Raw genomic sequence first — 24,887 nt, 5'->3', positions numbered from 1 at the left:
ACCAGGATAAAGGCTTTCGCCCATGCTTTCCCTTAACCCCCCTTCTGCCTCCTGACCAACCAGGGAGCGTCCACATGTGGCCCCGCCTGGTGTGCTGTGCCTCCTGTATCTAGCGAGCTGTGGGCAACAATTTCTTCCTTCATGACAGCCATTTCTGTGTCTGCGTGTCTTACCATACCTGATTAAAACAAATCCCAGGTACGTTTTATTTTTTTATTTTTATTTTAATTGTTTTAGTGAAACAAGTAAAGTGTTTATTAGGAGGGAAAAATCAGGTACACTTTAATGTAAGTAGTTCTTACAAACAAATTCAGGTTTTCTACCTATAAATTCATATCTTTTGTGAAGAAGGAAAATTTTACTTCTTCTTTTTCAATGTTCTTTTCTGTTTTCTTTTTTTTTTTTTTTTTTTGCCATACTTCTCTTACTAAATCCACTATCTAACGTTGAGTAGAGGTGATGAGTGCTTGCCTTGTTCTCCCTAGTGTGGGGAAATGTTTCCATGTTTCACTGATAAAGACAGTGCTAACTCAAGACTCCTTACAGATGTACTTTATCAATGGAGGAGCTTTCCCTCTATTCCAATTTTGCTGGGGGTTTTTTCCATAATGATGGTAATGATTTTCTTCCAAATTTCCCCAAATCTATTGAGGTGAATTTTTGTTTTATCTTTTTTACTTAGTTAACAAGAGTGGACTTAAAATTTGTGTTTTATTTTAAAGGTTATATTGCAGTGTCTGTGGCTCTGGACCAGACTCAGGGCTGTTGATTGTAGCATGGGACTGGCCTGGGCCTGAGACTCAAGACACTTTGCCCAAATATCTGAGACTTCAGTTGTGTGCTCTGCTTCCACACCCGTCCACGTGCCAGCCCTGGGGATACACCTGACTCTGTGTCAGCCCTGCTACTGGGCAGAGCTGCCTCCATACCACGTCCTCCAGTACCAAGGCCCCCACCCAAGCTCTTGGGGCAAGATCCCACTGAGGACATCAGCACGTGAAGCCTAAAGACACCATTTTGAAGAGGGAATTATATTGGGATAGGTCCATCTTTCCAGTATAATTGAGTTGGGGCAGAGGCAGGAAGTGATAGCCTGAGGCTACCTCCCTCTTCATGAACATCTACAATTAATGCAGTCCCTTCCAGAGCTCCCCACAGCCAGAGGGCACTCGACATGGATGGGTCCAGTCCTGCTGGGCTCCCACTCCACAGACTGCCCTCTCCACTCAGTCACCACACACTAGTCATTTAAAAATTCAACCATAATTTACTGAAACCAAGAAGCAATTTTCAGCTCTTTCTTGTAACACTGGTAGATAGAAACATTAACAGAGAAAAGTATTTTTTAATTTCGTGTCTTTGTGGATTAAACTGCTCACAGATATTGTATTGTTTAAACAAAAATGAACTGACTCATCAAAGAAATATCTACTGCTTGTTATTTCTAGATGTACGATAAAATGGGAATGACTTAAACCGAATCGATCCTGATACATTAGTATCAGGATAAAAGAAAGTAAAACCACTTGCCAAAAGTGAGCTTTGTATTCTAAAACTAAATACACGCATAGTTCCAAAATATTTTCAGGAAAATAAGAAACTCAGTGACATAAAAGTCTACCAGTGTATTAGGATTTTTACGACTCATGTCATGAGGGAGGCCACAGGTAACACACTTCAAATTTCAGAATGGCAGTGTCCAGGGAAAAAAGCCAGGCCATGGTGGACAAAAAGGCAGACAAAAACCCCTTGGTAGGATATGATTCAGAGGGGTGTATGTAGGCTTCCTGGGGTGGTGGTGAATATCCTCTTGCCAGGAGCTCTCCCCTTAGACTCACAGTAAACATGGGCTGGGGAACGGAGCTGCAGGGGGAGGTCAGCCTGGCATTCAGGGGGAGGGTTTGAGGAAAGGGGAGCAGCACCCATGCACAGAGATTGGGGAGCAAATGGTCCTTGCCAGATGCTCCTTTGGGATCATCAGATGTCCAAGGAACCACTTCTAGGAGCTCAAGTTTAATCACAGGGTTTTTCTTTGTCTCAGGTTTGCAACCTCTTCTCTGCAGATGATGAAGTTTCATTCAGTTCCCTCCAAAACTCTCCTGAGGTTTTAGTTCCACGGACAGGCTGCCTCTGTGAAGAAGAAACGATTCTTGCCAGCTTTTTTTTGAGATCTTTGAATTGTTTCCTGTAGGTCTTGAGCTCATCATTTTCATGCATCATTAGGTCATTTGCTTCAGAACTTCCCATTTCTTGCTGCCAAGTTACGATCTGCCATGACAGGTCATTCTAAGTTGCTCTTCTTGTCTCTGTTGAAGCTCAGTCATTTCGTTTCCTCCCTCCTTAGGATGTTGATCTGCCCATTTGACTGAAGATTCTTCAGTCTGGACGCCTTCATGAGGATCTGTCAGGTGGGCTTTTCCTTCTCTCTTTTAGCCATGTTGGTGTAGGATAGATCGTTCTTGCTATTTTCAATGTTTGAATATGCATTTGACTTTGGAGCATCCCGCAGAGACATGACTGGACTCTACACTCAGGCTCACAGTGTAGACCTTGAGCCTTTTTCGCAGTCGCCCACAGTAGTTTTAATTGTGATTTAGCTTTTTCCACTTTTTTTGATAGAATTGGTTTCATCTCCCAGAGGCTAGATCTTTTTTTTTTTTTTTCCTCAGGAACAGATATCAACCATTCTTGGTGTGAATAGTGAGGATTTTCTTTCCCCCCATGTTTTATTACAACACATATGATGTTCCTCATCATAGGGTTGAACAAGTCCAGGTCACCAGACTTTTCTGCATTTGCATCCTCTTCCTTCACAGGATGAAACTTGTCAGGAGCATTAAATTTTGCTACAGCTTGTGCTGAACTGCTGACTGGCAGATTCCTTGTTTCCCTGTAGAGAAAGCCGTTCTTTGACTACCTGAAAAATTCTGCCTAAACTCAAGAGAGCTATGAACACCTGACCCATCCCAGCACACTCCACCGTCTCCCACTGATATCCAGGGACAGCGAGCCTGGGTGTCTCACTGTCAGTGCATTCTGCCAGGAAACTCTTCAGCATTTGCCACAATTGCTCCAGGTCCACATTCCTACTAGGATGTGGTTCCTCCACAGTGGCGCCTGAAGCAGAGTCCCCTATACAGCTACTCCCATGGCCAGCTGGACCACACCACATTGTGGAGATCACCGAGCTGGGTTCTGCCCAGAATCACTCCTGTGACAGGTAACTGGGCAGACCATGCCTGCAGAAGGTTGAGTGAGCAGTACCAAAGCAATGAAAACTCACACACCCTCCACCCTGCCCTTGACATTTTCTTTTCTCTACTTACACTTCTCCCTCTGTGGCCCCAGCAGGCCCATCCAATCCTCTAGGCATGCTGTACCCTCAGCCTGGAAAGATCTTCCTCCCATTGCCAATGTGGGGTCACACCCCTTCTTTAGCAATTGTGTTCACTTGCTCCTATGTCCTCAGTGCTCAGGGCAGGGCCTGACTGGGATTAGGGGCCCAGTACTCCATGCATTTTTGTGAGAGGAATACATGAATGAGCATTTGAATGAATGCAGGAAGGAGAAAGCCATCCTTTGCCATCACTGGAGATTCATACCTCATGTTCTGCTGACCCATCAGGCAGTTAAAACTCTGGTCGATGTAGAAAGAAGGAGTGATACAATTAAAAATGTCAAACAAATGTTAATAACAGATGACCATGTAATGTTAATGAAAATTCACCATTTTGGACTATAAAAGACTAGAGTCCAAAAGGACTATAGTCCTATAAAGGACTATAAAAGATCCTCAGCTTAAAAAAAATTAAATAGTGTAATGGATTTCCTGTAATCCAATTTCAGGATAATTAAAAACAAAGTATGAAGTAAATGAAACAACTGCTTGGAGATTTCAGAACTCTCCTAAGTAATCTTTGGATCAGGGACTTCCCTGATCCAGTGGTTAAAACTCTGCGCTTCCACTGCCGTGGACCTGGGTTCAATCCCTGGTCGGGGAACTAAGGTCTCACAAGCCACGTGGCCAAGAAAAACAATCTTTGGATCAAAGAAGGCACCAAAAACAATATTCCACAATACTTTTAAAATCCTAACAACAGATATACCAACAATACGTAGAATAGAGATAATATTATTCAATGAAGAAAATTCATACCATATAATACTTCTGAACACTTAGGACAAACATGTGAAAATGAATCAAACAATGAATAATGTAGCTTAAAAAGCTAGAAATTGAAAAGGAAATACAAAGAAGGCAGAGCAACAAAAATAAGAAGTTTTAGCATAAAGTATTTTAGAGCTCTGAAAATCGGAACACTTGATAGGAAAATATAAGAACTGCTTATAGGGTGGCTATTTTTCTTCTCCCTGAGGATGTCCAGTGCACTCTGTGGACTCCGTAGAAGCTTCCCTCAAGTACAGCTTAAAACTCCACTGGAAAAGTACATACTCCTGTACTAGTGAATATAACAAAAGAGAAACAGATTCACAAACATAGAGAACAAACTAGTGGTTACCAGTGGAGAGGGAAGGGGGAAGGAGTAAGGTAATATAAAGGTACAGGATTAAGAGGTACAAACTATTATGTATAAAATAAGCTACAAGGATATACTGTACAACACAGGGAATACAGCCAATATTTTATAATAACTATAAATGGAGTATAACCTTTAAAAATTGTGAATCACTATATTTTATACTTAACATATAATATTGTACATCAACTATACTTCAATAAAAAACTACATATGATGATATCTTTATAGAATATGCCTTTGTATAAGCATTACTATTAGTGATCTAGTAATGTATATAATTCCAGTGACATTTAGATCCTCATGACCACTAAGTGCTGTTTCCTGTTCAGGTCTGCATGTTGCATTGGTTCTGGGCCATGAGTCTGTTCAGTGAAGTCCCTGTCTTCCATCTTCCACTGAATCCACACCTTTTGTTTTGTCAAAATCTCCCTTCCTTGCTGTGCATACTTCATTCCATTATTTCTGACAATGACAGAACAAAGAAAGCAACCAAAGCAGATGTATCTGGAGGTGACTGGGAGGTGGGGGAAGTCATGGTTTCTCAAACTCTGCCCCCTGAGATTAGCCCTTCCATTAGTTACCTGAGCCAGTTTCACCTCTGCAGTGATGGAGGGGGAGAATCCCTATCTTTTACGTCCTGAGAACCCACGACCGTTTTATCCTTGCAGTCAAGTAACGAACATCTATTTAGTGTGAAACTTGTTATTCTGTAGACATTCACGGGGTGTATGTTCAGAGAAACTAATGTTTTGGGGGTTTGGTTTTGTTTTCCTAAAATTGTTCTTGAGGCAGCTGTGGTGTAAGCCACAGTGTACCACAATGGGCATTAGAGGATATTATTTCAAATCCCAGTTTTGTCATTTATTAGCTGTGTGACACTGGCCGGACCTCCTGTTCTCTGAATTTCCCTTTCCCCATCTGAAAAATAAAAATTAAAAATTTCTTCTTCTAGTGTTTTTTCTGAGGGGAGGGGGAGAGTTTAATGGTAAAATGTGTGTAAATTTACTTAGCTATTTCCTTGATACATGTTTGGACCTTCAAAATGTATGAGTTATGTTAGCTGGTTTATGTTTGGGAAGCTATAATGTTAGTATGGAACTCTAAAATATCTCAAAAGGCTTTCATTTTCAAGGACAAAGTATATTAGTGTTTGATAAAGCATTAAAGGATATACTTTTTTTTTTTTAACATACAAGGTCATAAAGTCCTCAAAGTCATAAATTCTTAACTGGTTACTAATCTGAGAATCCAGAATGTTGAGCAACTTTTTGATCATATCATTTACTTCACTGGTTGTCAACCACCTGGAGTGTTTAAAAAAAATTACCAGTACCTGGGCTCCACCCCAGACCTCTTAAACTGGAATGCCCAGGTGGGGCATTGAAAAAAAGGGCAAGAGCAAAGAACACCATATTTTAATTATCACAAGGCTAAAGTTCCTTCAAAAGAGAAATTAAAGTAGACCTAGCTGATTGTTCAATTTATGAGTCAGAGGCACAAGCTGAATTAGCAGGGACTGTTATAAAAGCTTTAGATTTCAGGTTCACAGCTGTCTGAGTAAGAGGAGAAGGTTCCAGTGGATCCGGCTGTGCTCTGTCTCTCCTGTCTGCTTCTCCTGTCACTCTGGAAACAGAGCTCTGGGAAAGGGCAGCTCCCTCCTGGCCCCCACTCCTCCCCCAATTCCTGGAAATATCCTTAGATATTAGATGTTAAGGACATCAGCAAATCCTTAATCAATGTAAGTAGGTTTTATGTTCATCCAGTGGCTTGCAAAGGGAAAGTAAACGAACATCTACTTTTTTTTTTTTTTTTTTTGCGGTACGCGGGCCTCTCACTGTTGTGGCCTCTCCCGTTCCGGAGCACAGTCTCCGGATGCACAGGCTCAGCGGCCGTGGCTCACGGGCCCAGCCGCTCTGCGGCATGTGGGATCTTCCCAGACCGGGGCACGAACCCATGTCCCCTACATCGGCAGGCAGACTCTCAACCACTGCGCCACCAGGGAAGCCCATGAACATCTACTTTTAAATAAAATATCTTCATTAAAATATATTAAAATACATTACAATATATTAAAATAAAATTATTAAAAGAGATTATTTAAGGCAAACACTCGCTTGGAGTATTACTTTTGGTCTGTCATTGTCAATAACAGTGGAATGCATTTTGTGAGTAGAGAAACATTTAGGGCTTTGTATGGTTGAATCAAAATAATAACATGACAAAAGACTGAAGTGTTTCTTCCCTTTGTTTCACCACCATTTGCTATGATTCTTGGCTGAAGGTAAATGGTAAGGGAAATGTTTTGTGATTAGAGATTTCATTCAAGAAGTCATCTATTACATAAACTGTGTTTTGTTCAGAATAGCTATGAAAATTGAACTTCTGTGAAGAAGCAAATTATGCCTGATGTTAAGGAAATAGCTTGGGAGCAGGACAAGTATGAGTGAATGAAAGAAAAAAGTAATGAGTCAGAGCCAGCTGGGTAGTAATAAAATCCTCTTGGATTCTGCACAAAGCTGCTGTCTGTGGCCAAGAATGATGCAGGATGGAAGAAACTGTTCTTCCATGAGCTGCTGCATGTCCTGGCACTGCCTTTGTGATGCTTGCTCTCTTTCTGTTAGTAATACTAGCGGATCTTAAACTGGGCTGGGCATTTGAATCATCTAGGGTGGTTTTAAAAAATATAGATTTCTAGTATTTATCACTACTGAGTCAGAATTCCCATGGGATGAGCTTTACAGGTGATTCTGAAGCAGTCAACTGGATATTGGTTCCAAGGTAGGCATTGGGGACTGATAAGTTTCTTAGGCATCAGAGGTCAACTAAGCTGTGTTGAAATTTGGGTCTTCTCCTTAATAAACATTCTCCAAAGACACACAGATGGCCAGTAGGCACATGAAAAGATGCTTAACATCACCAATTATTAGAGAAGTGCAAATAAAAACTACAATGAGGTACCACCTCACATCGGTCAGAACGGCCATCATTAAAAAGTCTACAAATAACAAATGCTGGAGAGGGTGTGGAGAAGAGAGAACCCTCCTACACTGTTGGTAGGAATGTAAGTTGGTGCAGCTACTAAGGAAAACAGTATGGAAGTTCCTCAGAAAACTAAAAATAGAATTACCATATGATCCAGCAATCCCATTCCTGGGCATATACCCAGACAAAACTATAGTTCAAAAAGATACATGCACCCCTATGTTCACAGCAGCACTATTCACAATAGCCAAAACATGGAAACAACCTAAATGTCCATCAACAGATGAATGGATAAAGATGTGGTACATATATATAATGGAATACTACTCAGCCATAAAAAAGAACAAAATAATGCCATCTGCAGTAACATGGATGCAACTAGAGATTATCATACTAAGTGAAGTAAGTCAGAAAGAGAAAGACAAACACCATATGTTATCACTTATTTGTGGAATCTAAAATGGCACAAATGAACCTATCTAGAAAACGGAAACAGACTCACAGGCACAGAGATCAGCCTTGTGCTTGCCAAGGGGGAGCTGGGGGGAGGGAGAGGGATGGACTGGGAGTTTGGGGTTGGTAGATGCAAACTATTACATTTAGAATGGATATATAACAAGGTCCTACCATATAGCACAGGGAACTATATCCAATCTCCTGGGATAAACCATAATGGAAAAGAATATTTTAAAAAAAGTATATATGTGTAAAACTGAGTCACTGTACTGTACAGCAGAGATTGGCACACCATTATAGTTGAAGTAAATCAACTATACTTCAATAAAAAAAATTGGGGTCTTCTATTTATTAACTGTGAGACACTGGAAATAAACAGGACAGCCTTTGAACCTTAATCTCTTTATCTATAAAACAGGGTAAATAAATCTAGCTCAAAGTTTTGATATGATGATTAGTAATAATCTGAGTACCAAGTACCCAGGCCATGGCCCGGCACATCAGAAGTGATATAATAATCACCATCATAGTTAGTCTTTTAAAACATTTTTATTGAAGTATAGTTGATTTACAATATTGCGTTAGTTTCAGGTGTACAGCATAGTGATTCAGTTTGTTTTTGCAGATTATATTCCATTATATGTTATCACAAGATATTTTTTAAATGAAAATAATGTGGAGCTTTGTTATTTAAAGAAAAACATCTGGACACACACACATACTCTTAAAGGCTTTCAGGGTGTTGGGAGTGAGGTTTAGAACATAAACATTTTACTAAAATTCTCCAGGTGGTTCTTGATATGAATTACATTATAAATTTGAAGATCAATTATATATTGTAGATACGAAAATTTTTAAAGTCATGACATTTATGAAGGACTACTGGCAGGAACAATATGGATATGTCCATTACCTTTAGCTAATGGTACCCATTTACTAAGAAACAATAGGCTCAGCAACTCATCTCAAACATAAAGAACCAGTTTCGGTCTGATATGATACGGTACTACTTTGAATCTGTTAGTAGTACCATCTTCGTAGAATACAGGCTTCCAAGATGTTTGTTAGCACACTTTAAAATTACTCTGCCATCATTAGACATCAATTTTGAAATCATAGCAATCCGTGACTTACTTATTTCAGGTAGGTCAGATGATGACCATTCTATTCTAGCTTTTTGAATTTGTAAGGGGGAAAACACCTCGTCATGCACCTTTCCCCAGCACATCAAATTTCAAATTGAAAATGTGACCTGCTACAGTAATGCGCTTGCTAGTACTACACACCTTGTACAAAGAAAAACAGAGGCAAGATAGGTATGGAAAGAGAAAAACTTCTTTTGTTGGCCCTCAAACTGAGTGAAGTTTCGAAATGTAGCGATGATCTCTGACATTTATAATGGATACCTGTATGTTCATTGTTACTGTGTAAATAAAATTGCTGCTATGAAGTGACATTAAAGTTTGTCAATAAATGAATTCTTCCTAACTTTACTCCCAGACGAAGGTTTGGATAAACTATGGCTTTCTAACATTTAAATCTACTTTGGAACATAGCAATACAGCTTACACTGTACAAAAGTTTTATGGCTTTTTTTCCCTGTTAGATTTTTCCTAATTGACTCGAGCATTATTACATCTCCATTTTTGCATATGAAGATAGTGACTTGCTCCAAGTAATCCCCAGGTAGTAAATGGCTAGAATTTGAACTCTAAAGCCATGCTTTGCTGCCTGTAAGATTTTCTAGAACAAATCTGATTGTAAACCATTTTGTGTTCGTGTTTCACTTGATCCTCAGGGGAAACAGGGGTGCTATCACCTTGATTTTTCAGGTTTTAGAAACATTTCTGGAGGATCAAATTGCCTAGTGAATGTAGAGCTTAATTTAACTAAGTCTTGATTCCAAATACTTTAAATTTGACCTGAAATTTCTTTATCCCTTTTATCTTTTGATATACTCATATGATTATCCTCTATTTTATCTTGTTGGTTACTTAACTTTTCAGTTCATCTCAAGTTGCAATCTGCCTGGGGGCAGAATTTGAAACTTTAAAAACTAAAAGCCTATAAATTTATAAAACATTGATACCTTTTTTACTAAGTAAAAAAAAACAAATAAACAAGGCTGTGAGTAAATTTAATTCTATGGAACACAGGCAAGGGACTGGAAAACTGAATTAGAAACTTCCTGAAAAGTCAAGTACTGATTTTTGTTCTTTTTTTTTTTCCAAAGGAAACTTTCTACCGTAATTTCTAATGTCAAATATGGCCTCCTCTAACTTTTTTCCTTTTCAAAGAACTGTACTAGCTTCCTTAACAACAAAAAAATCCAGTGAGATATTCACCTGATATAAAAGTACCCACAATTTCTTTTTTTTTTTTTTTGGCCACGCTGCTTGGCATGTGGGATCTTAGTTCCCCAACCAGGGATGGAACCCGTGTCCCCTGCAGGGTAAGCACGGAGCCTCAACCACTGGACCGCCAGGGAAGTCCCCCCCTTAAAATTTCTTATACTACCTGTTTTTCATTGTTATTCCTTGTCTTCAAAAGAACAAGAAGGACAGGATAGGAAAGATAGCACTTAGTTTTTCATGGAGAATAATTATGAAAAGAGATTAACCCCGGAAATCATGCCTTTCTGTGGTAGCCCTTAATGTTTAAGGACCAGGAAATGAAATATCCCACTATTACACAAACAGAACCAACTTATATAAATAATGAAATCACTCACGCTGTGAGGCCTGGAGTATACTCCATTCTCTGTTGTTTGATTTGCATAAGCGAAGATTATACGTTCGTATGTCTTGAGAATGAATGATGGATAAATTTGAACCACCAGAAGGATTTTTCATCATAGCTGAAGCCATTTTATAATGTAGAAATTCCTTTTTCCTATTTTAAGTAACGAAAGTCCATTCTTGAGAATATGTTGTCCAACAACTAAAACACTCTCAGGATCCGTTACTTGCTTGTGATTTATACTGACTCCGCCTTCCGTTATCATCCGATACCCTCCAGGACCGTCTGAAACGGCGTTTGCTTTGCAGCATGTATTATCCAGGACGCTTATTCCAGGGTTCACCTGGTATAAAAACTCGGCCAAACTCACGCCACCTGGGTCTTCAGCCGAGTGTGCACGGTGGGCCGGTTCAGCAGCGTGGCCGCGGGGAAGTGGCCGCCCGCTGCCGCTAAGAAGTCCACCAGGTGCTGCTTCTGATACCACGCCGAGCTGTCCAGCACCGCGCAGCTGTCCCGCACCGCGCAGCTGTCCCGCGTCAGCCAGTTAGTGAGCAGCTGCTGGTGATCAGCAGCCTAGAGCGCCCGGCGTAGGGCGCGCACGTTGTTTTGCACGTGCTTTGCGTCCAGGGCCTTGTGCGCGCAGGTACCGGCGCTGCCGTCTCCCAGGCGCGCGGTGGCACCTCCCACCGACGCGCTCGCACCTCCCACCGACGCGCTCGCTTTGTGGCCCTATCGGTGGAAGTGAAACAGGCCCAACAGTGCCAGCAGATGCCACAAAGGAAGCGAGTCATGGGGTCGAAGGTGCAGTAGATGGTCTGGGGAAAGTTGCCCGCCATACCACCGTCCAAGAGCTCTGGGAGCCCTGTCTTCGTGCCCCTCTCTGGGAAGAACTCCTTGAACAGACCCGGAGCCTTCGGCACCTCCAGCAACCCCCGAGCGCCCGAGTTGGCCTCACGCAGTACCAGGGGAAGACTCTTGACCCGCCTGTGGTACCAAACCACCACCTCGGGAAGTATACCGCGATTTGGGTGCCGCCATCTTCCTTCCTGGTGACCTAGTACAAGAAAGTGAGTTTAATTCCCCGTGCTATACAGTAAATCCTTGTTGCTTATCTAGTTTATGTATATTAGTTTGTATCTGTTAATCCCATACCCCTAATTTGTTCCCCCCCACCTTAGTAACCGTACAGTTGTTTTCTGTGTCTGTGAGTCTTTTTCTCTTTTGTATATAAATTCATTATTATTAATTATTATTATTGGTGGTATGCGGGCCTCTCACTGTTGTGGCCTCTCCCGTTGCGGAGCACAGGCTCCGGACGCGCAGGCTCAGCGGCCATGGCTCACGGGCCCAGCCGCTCCGCGGCATGTGGTATCTTCCTGGATCGGGGCACGAACCCGTGTCCCCTGCATCAACAGGCGGACTCTCAACCACTGCGCCACCAGGGAGGCCCTGTATTATTTTTTAGAGTTGACATATAAGTGATATGATGTAGTATTTTTCTTTATCTGACTTATTTCACTAAGCATATTATCCTCTAGGCCCATCCAGGTTGCTACAAATGGCAACATTTCACTTTTTAAAAATATATATTTATTTTTTTATTGGTCTTTTTTTAATGGCTGAGTAATATTCCATTGTATAAATACACCACATCTTTTTAAGCCAGTTGTCTGTTGATGGGCACTTGGGTTGCTTCCATGACTTGGCTATTGTAAATGGTGCTCCTGTGAACACTGGGGTGCATTATCTTTTCGAATTAGAGTTTTTGTTTTTTTCTGGGTAAATACCCAGGAATGGAATTGCTGGATCATATAGTAACTCTGTTTTTAGTTTTTAAAGGAGTCGCTACTGTTCTCCATAGTGGCTGCACCAATTTATATTCCTGCAGCCAGTGTAGGAGGGTTCCCTTTTCTGCACACCCTCTTCAGCATTTATTATTTGTAGACTTTTGTTGATAACCGTTTTGACTGGTGTGAAGTGGTACCTCATCGTGGTTTTGATTTGCATTTGTCTAATAGGTAGTGATGTTGAGCAGCTTTTTATATGCCTGTTGGCCATCTGTATGTTGTCTTTGTAGAAATGTCTATTTAGGTCTTCTGCTTTATTATGTTGAGATATGTTCCCTCTACAACCACTTTGGTGAGAGTTTTTTTTTTAATCATGAATGGATGTTGAATTATCATCATACATATATAAGATCCAGAAATCTTTGAAGTTATGTGTGGCAGAATAAAACATCAACAACATGATGTTGATAACAATCTTAATCATGAGCAAAATAGACCAAATTGTGACTTCTTTTGCTAATATACATTTTCCAGCTCTCAAAAAAGTGTATGGCCCTGTGTTCACTGGGTATTTTGGCTTGAAGCCCACCATAGTGTTGCATGGTTACAAAGCAGTGAAAGAAGCCCTGATTGATCTGTGAGAAGAGTTTTCTGGAAGAGGCAGTCTCCCTGTGTCTCAAAGAGTTAATAAAGGACATGGTAGGTGTGCGTGTGCGCATCTTCCGCATTGGTAGTGAGGGTGGGGAGGATGGAAAAGAGGAATTTGAAGAGCCCCCCAGCAGATCTGGGTCCATCTGCCAGGCTGCCAAGTGTCAGCTCACTCCTCCTTCCCTAGGGCCTCCCTCCTAGTTTCTGTTTCTCCTCCTGGTAGGAATCCTCTTTAGCAATGGAAAGAGATGGAAGGAGATCTGGCGCATCTCCCTCATGACACTGTGGAATTCGGGGTGGGGAAGAAGAGCATTGAGGACCGAGTTCAAGAGGAAACCCACTGCCTTGTGGAGGAGTTGAGAAAAACCAGTGGTGGGTGATGCTACGCTCTGTCACTCTCACCTTAACAGACTGCTGTCTTCTCCAGTGACATCCTAGGAAACATTTCAGGGACAGCCACATCTTTCATATGAGTCATGGTTGTCAACCCTCCTGTGGAGCGGGGAGAGAGAGGAGAGAGCCTAGAGGGCTTTTGTGTATCTGTGCTTGTTGTGTGTGTACACCCACTGTGGTGCATATAGTGTGGATTAAAGGTCATTTAATCCTATCCTGTCCTGAACTTTTTGTTTTCAAATCATTAGGTCATGAAGGTGGAAGGTTTTGAGTCTCGTTTTTTTCTGGCATTAGAGAATAATGTTTTTTCCCATAGTGTAAATGTGGGTTATGTATTCCAGAACATTTCATCAAGTGGACATGGTGGGAATGACCTCATCACACCCTTATGGAGCGTGAAACAAATGACATGTGCTTTCACTTAACTGGCCTATATTTGTATGGTCGCCTCAGGCACATGTCTGAGGGTTTCTTCTGAGACCCATTGCCTACTGTTCTGGCCAGTAATGATAATTGTCTATGGTTTTAATTGCTTAGGCATCCCTTAGTGCAGACCTCATCAATTGTGATTTCCTTATAAATAACTGTTTTAAAATTAGCAGCTTCATTTACTTAATGTTGCTCCCTATTTAGTGTTGTTTTATATATTTTAAGAAATAGATGCTGTGGCTTAATCCTGAACATTACACAAATACCAGGTTATAAAATGATCTATTTAAACAGATTTCAACTATTATTAATAACTCATTACCCTGCCTTCCCTATTAGTTTCTTCTGTTTTCAGCTTTCTTTATACTTCCCTCCCCCATTATTGATATAATAATCATGTTTTTTCTTTTCTCTACTTTATGATACTTTGACATTTTGGGGGACTTGCAGACCCAGGGAGCAACTGCCTCTCCCAGGGTTAGCTAATTCTGAGATAGAGCATCGCATCTTGTGTGTGAGCACTCCTTTGATTTTCAAACTAGCCTATCCAAAGCCGATACCCCCAGGAAACCTGCTTTATGAAACCCTCACACGCCAAGCCAATATTCTCCCTGCCCTAAATCAACCCAGGGCCAGTTACAGGACAGCTAGGGACCACCCCTGGGACCTAGAGCCCTCTGAAATTACCCAAACTATCCAGTCTTAAACTTACTGAGCATACCTACCCAGCCTTGCTCATTTCTTCCATGAAAACCCCAGTAAAGGCTTTGGCCCATGCTCTCCCCTTGTTCCTTCTGCCTCCTGACTGACCTTGGTGCTTCCCCATGTGGCCTTGTGTAGGGTGCCCCCTCCTCTTGGGAAGTATGAGTAATAAACTACCTTATCATCTCCTGATCTGTTGGCTTTACCATCAGAATAAAAGTAAAACCCAAGTACATTTTAAAACAATTGGATGGTAATTGGTAATTTTTTACCAATTTTGGTACTTTGGTAATATTTTACCCCTTACTGTCAGCTGTACTGACCTATGAAGTGCTTGTTAAGATGGATCTTATTTTCCGTCTGAATTCCAAATTACCCTGCTTTGTAAGTCTCTCTCTCAAGTGAAAGGAAAGATTAAAAATCAGATTTTAGCTGTCACACACACAGAAATCTTAAGGCCTTCTCAAATTATCCCCTACCTTCTAAAGTAAAAGTTTTTCTGCAAGCTTAGTGTCTTGGCATGACACTAAGAACCATGACTTGGTTCAGCTGAAAAGGAGCCTGGCATACGAGCACTTAACTAAATAGGTTCCTATTACTTAATTCCCTATCATTTCATCACAACACTTTGATTCAAGTCACCCTTAACTACATGTATGATGTGATTTGGTTTTTTTGCGTATAAAGTTTATCTATCATCCGATTATAGCAATTTCATGTAAATATTGACCACTAAAAAAGAAAACTACTTTTCCTCTGCTTTAATTTATTTGTCTGTAAAATGATGGACTTCATCTAAATTCAAATTAAAAAATTTGTAACAACATATGGTATTCCGTTGATGGCTATATGTAGCAATATCCCAGAATTCCACAAGAGGGCGTGTTCTGTCCAAATAAATTAAATGTGAGGCCTGATTGGTGATGAGGGACACTATTTCTTAGAGCAGGATGTTCCTCCCCACACCTCCTCTCCATACTGCAATAAAGAAACAAAAGGACTCCATTTCTCAATTTAATCTTTCTTGTTTGCCCTGTGATTTGTTTGAAATGCAGAATTCTTGCCTATTTTTATTTTAGGCAAACAAATCTATCTTACAATTCATGTTCATTTGTGTTAGTTTTCTTCTCGTACAACATGGACAGCTTTTGCTTTTTTTTCTTTGTACCATCAAACACCTGACTTTTTCCATAATCTTTCTCTCTTTAATCTTTTCCTTTCCTGATTGTACAAGTTGTTCCTTCGGCTATTTACTATATATAAAACGTTTCCAGGTTCCTAACTATTGCTTCCTTCCTACGTCAGTGCTTAATTGTCTACAAGTTTACCAGACAGACGTGATTTTGCACTGATAGATAACCTGAATTATTGTCTTAAAAAACTGACCCTTAAAATTTTTTCTGTTCTTTCGCTCTTCAAAATAACCAGCACCTTGACTTAAGGCAGTGATGTAAATGGAGTATTTGGAGACCTATTATTAAACAAACTAGGATGGCATGGTCAATTCATGTTTGGTTTTTTTTAACATCTTTATTGGAGTATAATTGCTTTACAATGGTGTGTTAGTTTCTGCTTTATAACAAAGTGAATCAGTTATACATATACATATGTTCCCATATCTCTTCCCTCTTGCGTCTCCCTCCCTCCCACCCTCCCTATCCCACCCCTCTAGGTGGTCACAAACCACGGAGCTGATCTCCCTTTGCTATGCGGCTGCTTCCCACTAGCTATCTATTTCATATTTGGTAGTGTATATATGTCCATGTCACTCTCTCACTTTGTCCCAGCTTACCCTTCCCCCTCCCTGTATCCTCAAGTCCATTCTCTAGTAGGTCTGCATCTTTATTCCTGTCTTGTCCCTAGGTTCTTCTGACCATTTTTTTTCTTTTTCTTTTTTTTTTAGATTCCATATATATGTGTTGGCATATGGTATTTGTTTTTCTCTTTCTGACTTACTTCACTCTGTATGACAGACTCTAGGTCCATCCACCTCACTACAAATAACTCAATTTCGTTTCTTTTTATGGCTGAGTAATATTCCATTGTATATATGTGCCACATCTTCTTTATCCATTCATCTGTCGATGGACACTTAGATTGCTTCCATGTCCTGGCTATTGTAAATAGAGCTGCAGTGAACATTGTGGTACATGACTTTTTTTAAATTTTATTTTATTTTTATTTTTGGCTGCGTTGGATCTTCGTTGCTGCGTGTGGGCTTTCTCTAGTTGCGGCGAGCGGGGGCTACTCTTGGTTGTGGTGCGCGGGCTTCTGAGTGCGGTGGCTTCTCTTGTTGTGGAGCACGGGCTCTAGGCGTGCAGGCTCAGTAGTTGTGACACATGGGCTCAGTAGTTGTGGCTCACGGGCTCTAGAGCACAGGCTCAGTAGTTGTAGCACATGGGCTTAGTTGCTCCACGGCATGTGGGATCTTCCTAGACCAGGACTCGAACCCATGTCCCCTGCATTGGCATTCGGATTCTTAGCTGCTGCGCCACCAGGGAAGCCCCACATGACTCTTTTTGAATGATGGTTTTCTCAGGGTATATGCCCAGTAGTGGGATTGCTGGGTCATATGGTAGTTCTATTTTTAGTTTTTTAAGGAACCTCCATACTGTTCTCCATAGTGGCTGTATCAGTTTACATTCCCACCAACAGTTCAAGAGGGTTCCCTTTTCTCCACACCCTCTCCAGCATTTATTGTTTGTAGATTTTTTGATGATGGCCATTCTGACCGGTGTGAGATGATATCTCATTGTAGTTTTGATTTGCATTTCTCTAATGATTAATGATGTTGAACATTCTTTCATGTGTTTGTTGCCAATCTGTATATCTTCTTTGGAGAAATGTCTGTTTAGGTCTTCTGCCCATTTTTGGATTGGGTTGTTTGTTTTTTTGATATTGAGCTGCATGAGTTGCTTGTACGTTTTGGAGATTAATCCTTTGTCAGTTGCTTCATTTGCAAATATTTTCTCCCATTCTGAGGGTTGTCTTTTCGTCTTGTTTATTGTTTCCTTTGCTGTGCAAAAGCTTTTAAGTTTCATTAGGTCCCATTTGTTTATTTTTGTTTTTATTTCCATTTCTCTAGGAGGTGGGTCAAAAAGGATCTTGCTGTGATTTATGTCGTAGAGTGTTCTGCCTGTTTTCCTCTAAGAGTTTTATAGTGTCTGGCCTTACATTTAGGTCTTTAATCCATTTTGTCAATTCATGTTTAAGGAACAGTGATGTGTTGATTTTAAGCATGCTTAAATTTTTGCTGATAGGGAAATTTCTAGGTAGATATTGCTTCAGAGATTCTAAAATTATCTGTTATCCACAACAGAGTTTTATATTTATATCTTAATAGTGTTTTATAAATCTTTTCAATTCTTTAGGGTCACCCTGTGACCCCACTTTCATCCTGGGCTGTGCTCCCTGCAATGTGATCTGCTCCATTATTTTCCAGAATCGTTTTGATTATACAGATCAGAATTTTCTTAACTTGCTAGGAAACTTTAATGAAAACCTCAGGATTTATGCGCTCCCCATGGATCCAGGTGAGGTCAGGATCCTCTCTTCCTGAGAAATCGTTTATGCTCATTTCTCTGACAAGTCCAAAATTCTATATGGACCAAGCCATGAAGTGAATGTTTGAAAACTGGACATTTTGGATATTACAACGTGGTAACTCTGGGAATCAGATTCTCCCCTCTCTTTGGTTTTTTTTTTTTTTTTTTTTTTTTGCTTGCTCCAGTTTTTTTTTGTTTCTTAATTTCCTGACCAGGGATCAGACCCCTTCGCCCTGCAGTAGAAGCGTGGAGTCTTAACCACTGGACTGCCAGGGAAGTCCCTGTAGTTTTTTGTTTGTTTGTTTCTTTTCTTTTATTTTATTTTTGCCTTCCACAAGGTGTAGCTATTTGTTTATTTAGTGACTTTTCTAAACTATTTTTGCAAAGTCTCTTTTTTTTTTTTTTTTTTTTTTGCCTTGTGTGGTCACTGGAATCTGTTCCTTTAGCTTACGTCCAGCTAGTGTTTGGAGAGAGATGTCCTTTTTTTTTAGGAGTGATAGATCTTTCTTTTGCTTTTCTTTTTGTTTCATTCTTTTAAATTGAATGAAAGGGTCTTTAAATTCTGTATTGCTTTACAATTTTCAAAAGTTTCACACACATGATTTCATATAATCCCGTAATAACCCTTTTTCCCTCACTACCCCTATACTGCCCCTCCCTCCTTCCCTCTCCCTTCTGATAACCACTAGTTTGTTCTCTATCTGGAGTCTACGGATATTGATATCTTTGAATGTGAGGAGGCAAAAAGAAAAAAAAGATGAAGAGAAAGAGATGGGGAGAGAGAGAGAGAAAGGAAGAGAGGAAGGGGGGAGAGAGGGAGGGAGGGAGGAAATAACTCTTCCAGATTGGCTCTGTGCATGTGTGTAGCTTTCTAAATTTTTCAGTATACAGGGGTGCTTTTGAATGTCCTAATTTCCCAAAGGCACTCCCTCTGCAGCTTTTCTTCCTGGAGTTTGATGCTCTGTTGTATGCCTTAACTGTAATATTTTGCCCCAGGTGGCTGTGGGCTGTTCATTAATCTTGCAAGGTTTTTGAGACATCCCTGCTGCATTTCCACTCTAGGTTAGATGAAACAAAAACAAGTGCCTGTGTCAGTCTGTCAGGTGGCCCCAGACAGGTTAGAACACAGAAACACAGTCTTCGTGACTGAGGTCTGCTCTGGTCCCTCTGGAACCAGGAACCAGGCTCCCACACCACAAGCTGCCCTTGTTAAGACCACTGCCAAGCCAAGGATGGAAGTGGGACAAGGGCAAAAAAAAAAAAAAGGAAAAAGAAAAAACAAGCCACAGATCTTTGCTGCCATTTTTTAAGTAGATTCTGACAGTTTCTGCTTGATTTTCTGACATTTTTGTAGAGGGATAGGCCTTTAGAACTGTCTACTGCATCAGTTTTGCTGATGTTATGCTGTAAGTGAGTGTTTGAACACAGCAGTCCTGCCTTACTGTCATAGAGTGAACATCTGGGAAAGGTGGCTGAGCCTTTATTTTACGAAGAAAAGAAATGCCTGAGTATAAAGCTGGAATTCAGGCCTTGTTGGCTCCCTGGGCAGTGGTTTTTCCACTACCCCCCAAAGCCCAGTTTCCATAGACTACTTTGGTGACTGCCCAAAAGGATGGCCATAGCACTCAGTGGACATCCAGGTCCTTGCTGAAAGGTTTCCATTACCCACAAGGCTTATCCTCAAATATGTAGTGATTTCTTCATCACGTTACTTAGCAGAAATATCCTAATTTAGGAAGGAAGAGACTATCTCTTTCAAGGAGGGACAATGTTTATGAACAGAGGTGCTGCCAGGGAACACTGACTAGGGCAGGGGTGTTTGTTGCTTCAGTTGGGATCTTAGCTGACAGCGTAATTGGGCTTGGGATGACAAAATGATTGGTTCTATGGTGTATGAATCATAAACAGACACCACAGTTTTGCCCTGTGCTGAGCTGATATGTCCTGTCCTCTGCCTAAATAAAATCACATGATATTAGAAAAGTCACTTACCTGCTCTGGTGCACAGCTGCTTTATCCCTAAAATGCTGAGGTGGGTTTCATGCCATTTTTGCACCCCTCTGGGTTATAATATAGCGATTCTATTTCTGAGGCTGCTTGATAGTAGCAGAAATAGCAGGGAGTGGGTTTGTGCTCAGTATCAGGTTACGCAAAATTCCTTAACCTCTGCCCTCATCTACAAAATGTGAATCATAGTAATTCATCTTATTCTGTGTTTCAAGGTTGTAAGGAAGAATTAATTTAAAAAATGAGAGAATTGATATAAATATGCTTTAATATCATAAGGTTGATGTATGAGTATAGGAAATTACTATCAACTTTCATCATCTGGTCAGAGTTTTCTCCCTTAAATACTCTAGCAGCATGAAGAATTATTTTACATGTACACTATAAAATGCTCCTCCTGAAGAAAGAGACCATATTATATTCGCTTCAGTTTTTAACCAGGGCTTGGCATATGATAGATATGTCTTCAATATGTGTTTTTAGTTTAATAAATATATTTTTAAAATCTTTAAGGTCTGCAATAATTTCCCTGCTCTCATGGACTATCTCCCAGGGAGTCATAACAAAGTACTTAAAATTTTTGCTTATGTAAAAAGCTATGTTTTAGAGAAATAAAAGAACACCAAGCATCTCTGGACATTAACAATCCTTGGGACTTCATTGATTGTTTCCCGATCAAAATGGAACAGGTAAAATATTAATGACAGATTGGTTATCTGTTTGCCTGAATTTTTTTGTTCATTGACTAGTTCTGTACTTATTAGGGATATTTAAATGGTTACGGACGAAATGCTTGACCAGCACTTTGGGTACTTATGTGTGCATGGATCTGGATTGAGCATCAAAGGAGATTTAAAATTGAATTGTTAAATAACAATACGTGGACCCTGTTCGTTAGGTACTAATAGGCTACCTGAGGAGAAGGAGAACATATGTCTCAGGTGAAATGGAAATACAAACAAATGAGAAATACAAAATACTGAGCCATAAAAGGAAGGTGGATGTGATCATTTCACACAGCATGTGGGAGAGTGAGAAGGAAGGGCTTAGCCTGGGTGGGCTTCCTGAATGTCCTGAGGTTTGATGTAGATCTTCAAATATTTGCAATAAGTCATAGGGGAGGGAATTTCAGGTTGGTAGAATGGTGTCATGAGAGGTTCAGAGGTGTGTTGTGGTAAAGAGACTAGATGGATGGAAGAGAGAAGCCTTAAACGAGTGTAACCAAAAATAAATTTGGACAGATGTGTAGTGGGAGGTTGGTGTCTGTCAAGTAACTGTAAACGTGAATGTTGGCAGGAGAAGTTGTGATTTGATCAGGTAGATGTATGAGCCAGAACAAGAGTAGAATGCAAATAATTACTGGGGAAGATTATCCAGCTGCCAGCACACTCAGTTTCTGAGCACTTTTATGACCTTGAAAAGAAATCCTGTATGCTTTAGGAGTCACCCCCTTTCCTCCCCAACCTCCCCAGCTCTAAACATTTCCAATCTACTTTCCATCCCTATAGATTTGCTATTCTGGACATTTCATATTAATGGAATTATACAATATGTATAGTTCATACAATATGTATGATAACATCTTTTGTGTCTAGCTTCTTTCACTTAACAGTGTTTTCAAGGTTCATTGATGATGCATCATATATCAGTACTTCACTCCTTTAAATGGTTGAATGATATTTCAGTGTGGATATACCACATTTTATATATCTGTTTGTTGGTTGATGGACATTTTGGTCGTGTCGCTTTTTGGTTATTATGAATAATGTTTCTGTGGACATTTGTGTACAGGTTTTTGTGTATACATATGTTTTAATTTCTCTTGGGTATATACGTAGTGGTAGAATTGTTGGATCTATGATAAATTTATATTTAACCTTTGGAGGAAGTGTGGCAGATCAAAGGCTTAATGTAAGAGCTGAAACTATAAAACTCTTAGAAGAAAACTTATGCATAAAATTCCACCATTTTATATTCTCATCAGCAGTGTATGAAGGGTACAATTTATTCACATCCTTTACAGTACTTCTAATTATCTGTCCTTTTTTTTTTTTTTTTTTTTTTTTTGCGGTACGCGGGCCTCTCACTGTTGTGGCCTCTCCTGTTGCGGAGCACAGGCTCCAGACGCGCAGGCTCAGCAGCCATGGCTTACGGGCCCAGCCTCTCCGCGGCATGTGGGATCTTCCCGGACCGGGGCACGAACCCATGTCCCCTGCATCGGCAGGCGGACTCTCAGCCACTGCGCCACCAGGGAAGCCCTATCTGTCCATTTGATTCTAGCCATCCTAGTAGGTGTGAAGTGGTCTTTCCTTGTGGTTTTGATTTGCCTTTCCCTGATGGTTAATGATGTTGAGCATCTTTCATGTTCTTGTTGACCATTTATGTATCTCTTTGGAAAAATGTCTGTTTCAGTGCTTTGCCCATTTTTGAATTTGGCTATTATTTTTTTAAATTAATTTTTATTGGGGTATCGAGTAGAGTTCCCTGAGCTATATAGTAGGTTCTCATTAGTTATCTATTTTATACAGAGTATCAATAGTGTGTAAATGTCAATCCCAATCTCCCCATTCATCCCACCCCCCCTTTCCCCCCTTGGTGTCCATACATTTGTTCTCTACACCTGTGTCTCTATTTCTGCCTTGCAAATAAGATCATCTATACCATTTTCTAGATTCCACATATATGCGTTAATATACGATATTTGTTTTTCTCTTTCTGACTTACTTCACTATGTATGACAGTTTCTAGGTCCATCCACATGTCTACAAATGACCCAATTTTGTTCCTTTTTATGGATGAGTAATATTCCATTGTATATATGTACCACATCTACTTTATCCATTCCTCTGTTGATGGACATTTAGGTTGCTTCCGTGTCCTGGCTCTTGGAAATAGTGCTGCAATGAACATTGGGGTGCATGTGTCTTTTTGAATTATGGTTTTCTCCTGGTATATGTCCAGGACTGGGATTGCTGGGTCATATGGTAGTTCTATTTTTAGTTTTTTAAGGAACCTCCATACTGTTCTCCATAGTGGCTGTATCCATTTACATTCCCACCAACAGTGCAAGAGGGTTCCCTTTTCTCCACACCCTCTCCAGCATTTATTGTTTGTAGATTTTTAAATGATGGCCATTTTGACGGGTGTGTGGTGATACCTCACTGTAGTTTTAGTTTGCATTTCTCTAATAATTAGTGATGTTGAGCATCGTTTCATGTGTTTGTTGGCCATCTGTATGTCTTCTTTGGACAAATGTCTATTTAGGTCTTCCACCCATTTTTGGATTGGGTTGTTTGTTTTTTTGATGTTGAGCTGCATGAGCTGTTTGTATGTTTTGGAGATTAATCCTTTGTCAGTTGCTTCATTTGCAGATATTTTCTCCCATTCTAAGGGTTTTCTTTCGTCTTGGTTATGATTTCCTTTGCTGTGCAAAAGCTTTTAAGTTTAATTAGGTCCTATTTGTTTATTTCTGTTTTTATTTTTAAATTGTTGAGATGTAAGAGTTCTTCAGTGTTATAGATACAAGTGCCTTATCAGATATATAATTTGCAGACATTTTATCCCATTTTATGGGTTGTCTTTTTACTTTATTTTTTAATTATTTTATTTTTTGCGGTACGCAGGCCTCTCACTGTTGTGGCCTCTCCCGTTGTGGAGCACAGGCTCCGGACGCGCAGGCTCAGCAGCCATGACTCACGGGACTAGCTGCTCCGTGGCATGGGGATCTTCCCGGACCGGGGCACGAACCCTTGTCCCCTGCATCGGCAGGCGGACTCTCAACCACTGTACCACCAGAGAAGCCCTATTTTATTTTATTTTATATATTTTTTGGCCATGCCATGCAGGCATGTAGGATCTTAGTTCCTTGACCAGGGATTGAACCCGCACCCCCTGCATAGGAAGTGTGGAGTCTTAACCACTGGACCACCAGGGAGTCCCTGTCCTTTTACTTTCTTGATAGTGTGTTTTGAAATTCAGAAGTTTTCGATTTCATGAAATCCAATTTATTAATCTTTTTCGTTGGTTGCCTGTGCTTTTGGTGTCATATCTAAGAAACTGTTATCTAATCCAAGGTCACAATGATTCCCTCCAAGTTTTCTTCTAATAGTTTTATAGTTTTAGCTCTTATATTTAGGTCTATGATCCATTTTAAATCAATTTTTGATAGTAGTGTGAGGTATGGGTCCAACTTCATTTTTTTGCATGTGAGTGTCCAGTTGTCCCAGCACCATTTGTTGAAAAGACTATTCTTTTCAGATAGAATGATCTTGGCAACTTTGTTGAAAATTAGTTATAGATGTGAAGGGTTTACTTTTGGACTCTCAATTCTATTCCACTTGTCTATATATCTTGCTCTTTGCCAGTACCACACAATCTTGATTACCATAGCTTTATTGTAATTTTTAATATGGGAAGTGTGAGTCTTCCAATTTTGTTCTTCTTTCCAAGATTGTTCTATCTATTCTTGGTCACTTAAATTTCCACATGAATTTTAGGACAATCTCATCAGTTTCTGCAAAAAGCTAACAGTGATTTTGATATGGATCATGTTGAATCTGTAGGTCAGTTCGGGAGTAATGCCATCTTAAGAATACTAAGTCTTTCAATAGATGAACATGGGATGTATTTCCATGTATTTAGTTTTTCTTTAATTTCTT

The 24,887-nt window shown here is 40.2% G+C and overlaps 1 protein-coding gene and 1 pseudogene across 1 annotated transcript in view; one reads left to right on the top strand and one right to left on the bottom strand.

The window, feature by feature from the left end:
- Positions 1–24,887, top strand: part of LOC137208452 (cytochrome P450 2C18-like) — a 77,389-nt gene that overhangs the window by 8,367 nt on the left and 44,135 nt on the right. Inside the window, 9 exon segments of the mRNA XM_067708887.1 lie at positions 6,104–6,283; positions 8,899–8,904; positions 13,052–13,204; positions 13,377–13,436; positions 13,439–13,525; positions 18,049–18,188; positions 18,190–18,210; positions 20,743–20,833; positions 20,836–20,918. Coding sequence (XP_067564988.1) covers positions 6,104–6,283; positions 8,899–8,904; positions 13,052–13,204; positions 13,377–13,436; positions 13,439–13,525; positions 18,049–18,188; positions 18,190–18,210; positions 20,743–20,833; positions 20,836–20,918 — 821 coding nt within the window.
- On the bottom strand, positions 10,831–12,707 carry LOC137209472 (tyrosine--tRNA ligase, mitochondrial pseudogene; annotated as a pseudogene).

The sequence above is a fragment of the Pseudorca crassidens genome, chromosome 16 (assembly GCF_039906515.1).
Source record: "Pseudorca crassidens isolate mPseCra1 chromosome 16, mPseCra1.hap1, whole genome shotgun sequence".
In the NCBI taxonomy this organism is placed as follows: Eukaryota; Metazoa; Chordata; class Mammalia; order Artiodactyla; family Delphinidae; genus Pseudorca; species Pseudorca crassidens.
The sequence above is the reverse complement of the archived record's forward strand: the minus strand, read 5'-3'. Positions and strand labels throughout refer to the sequence as shown.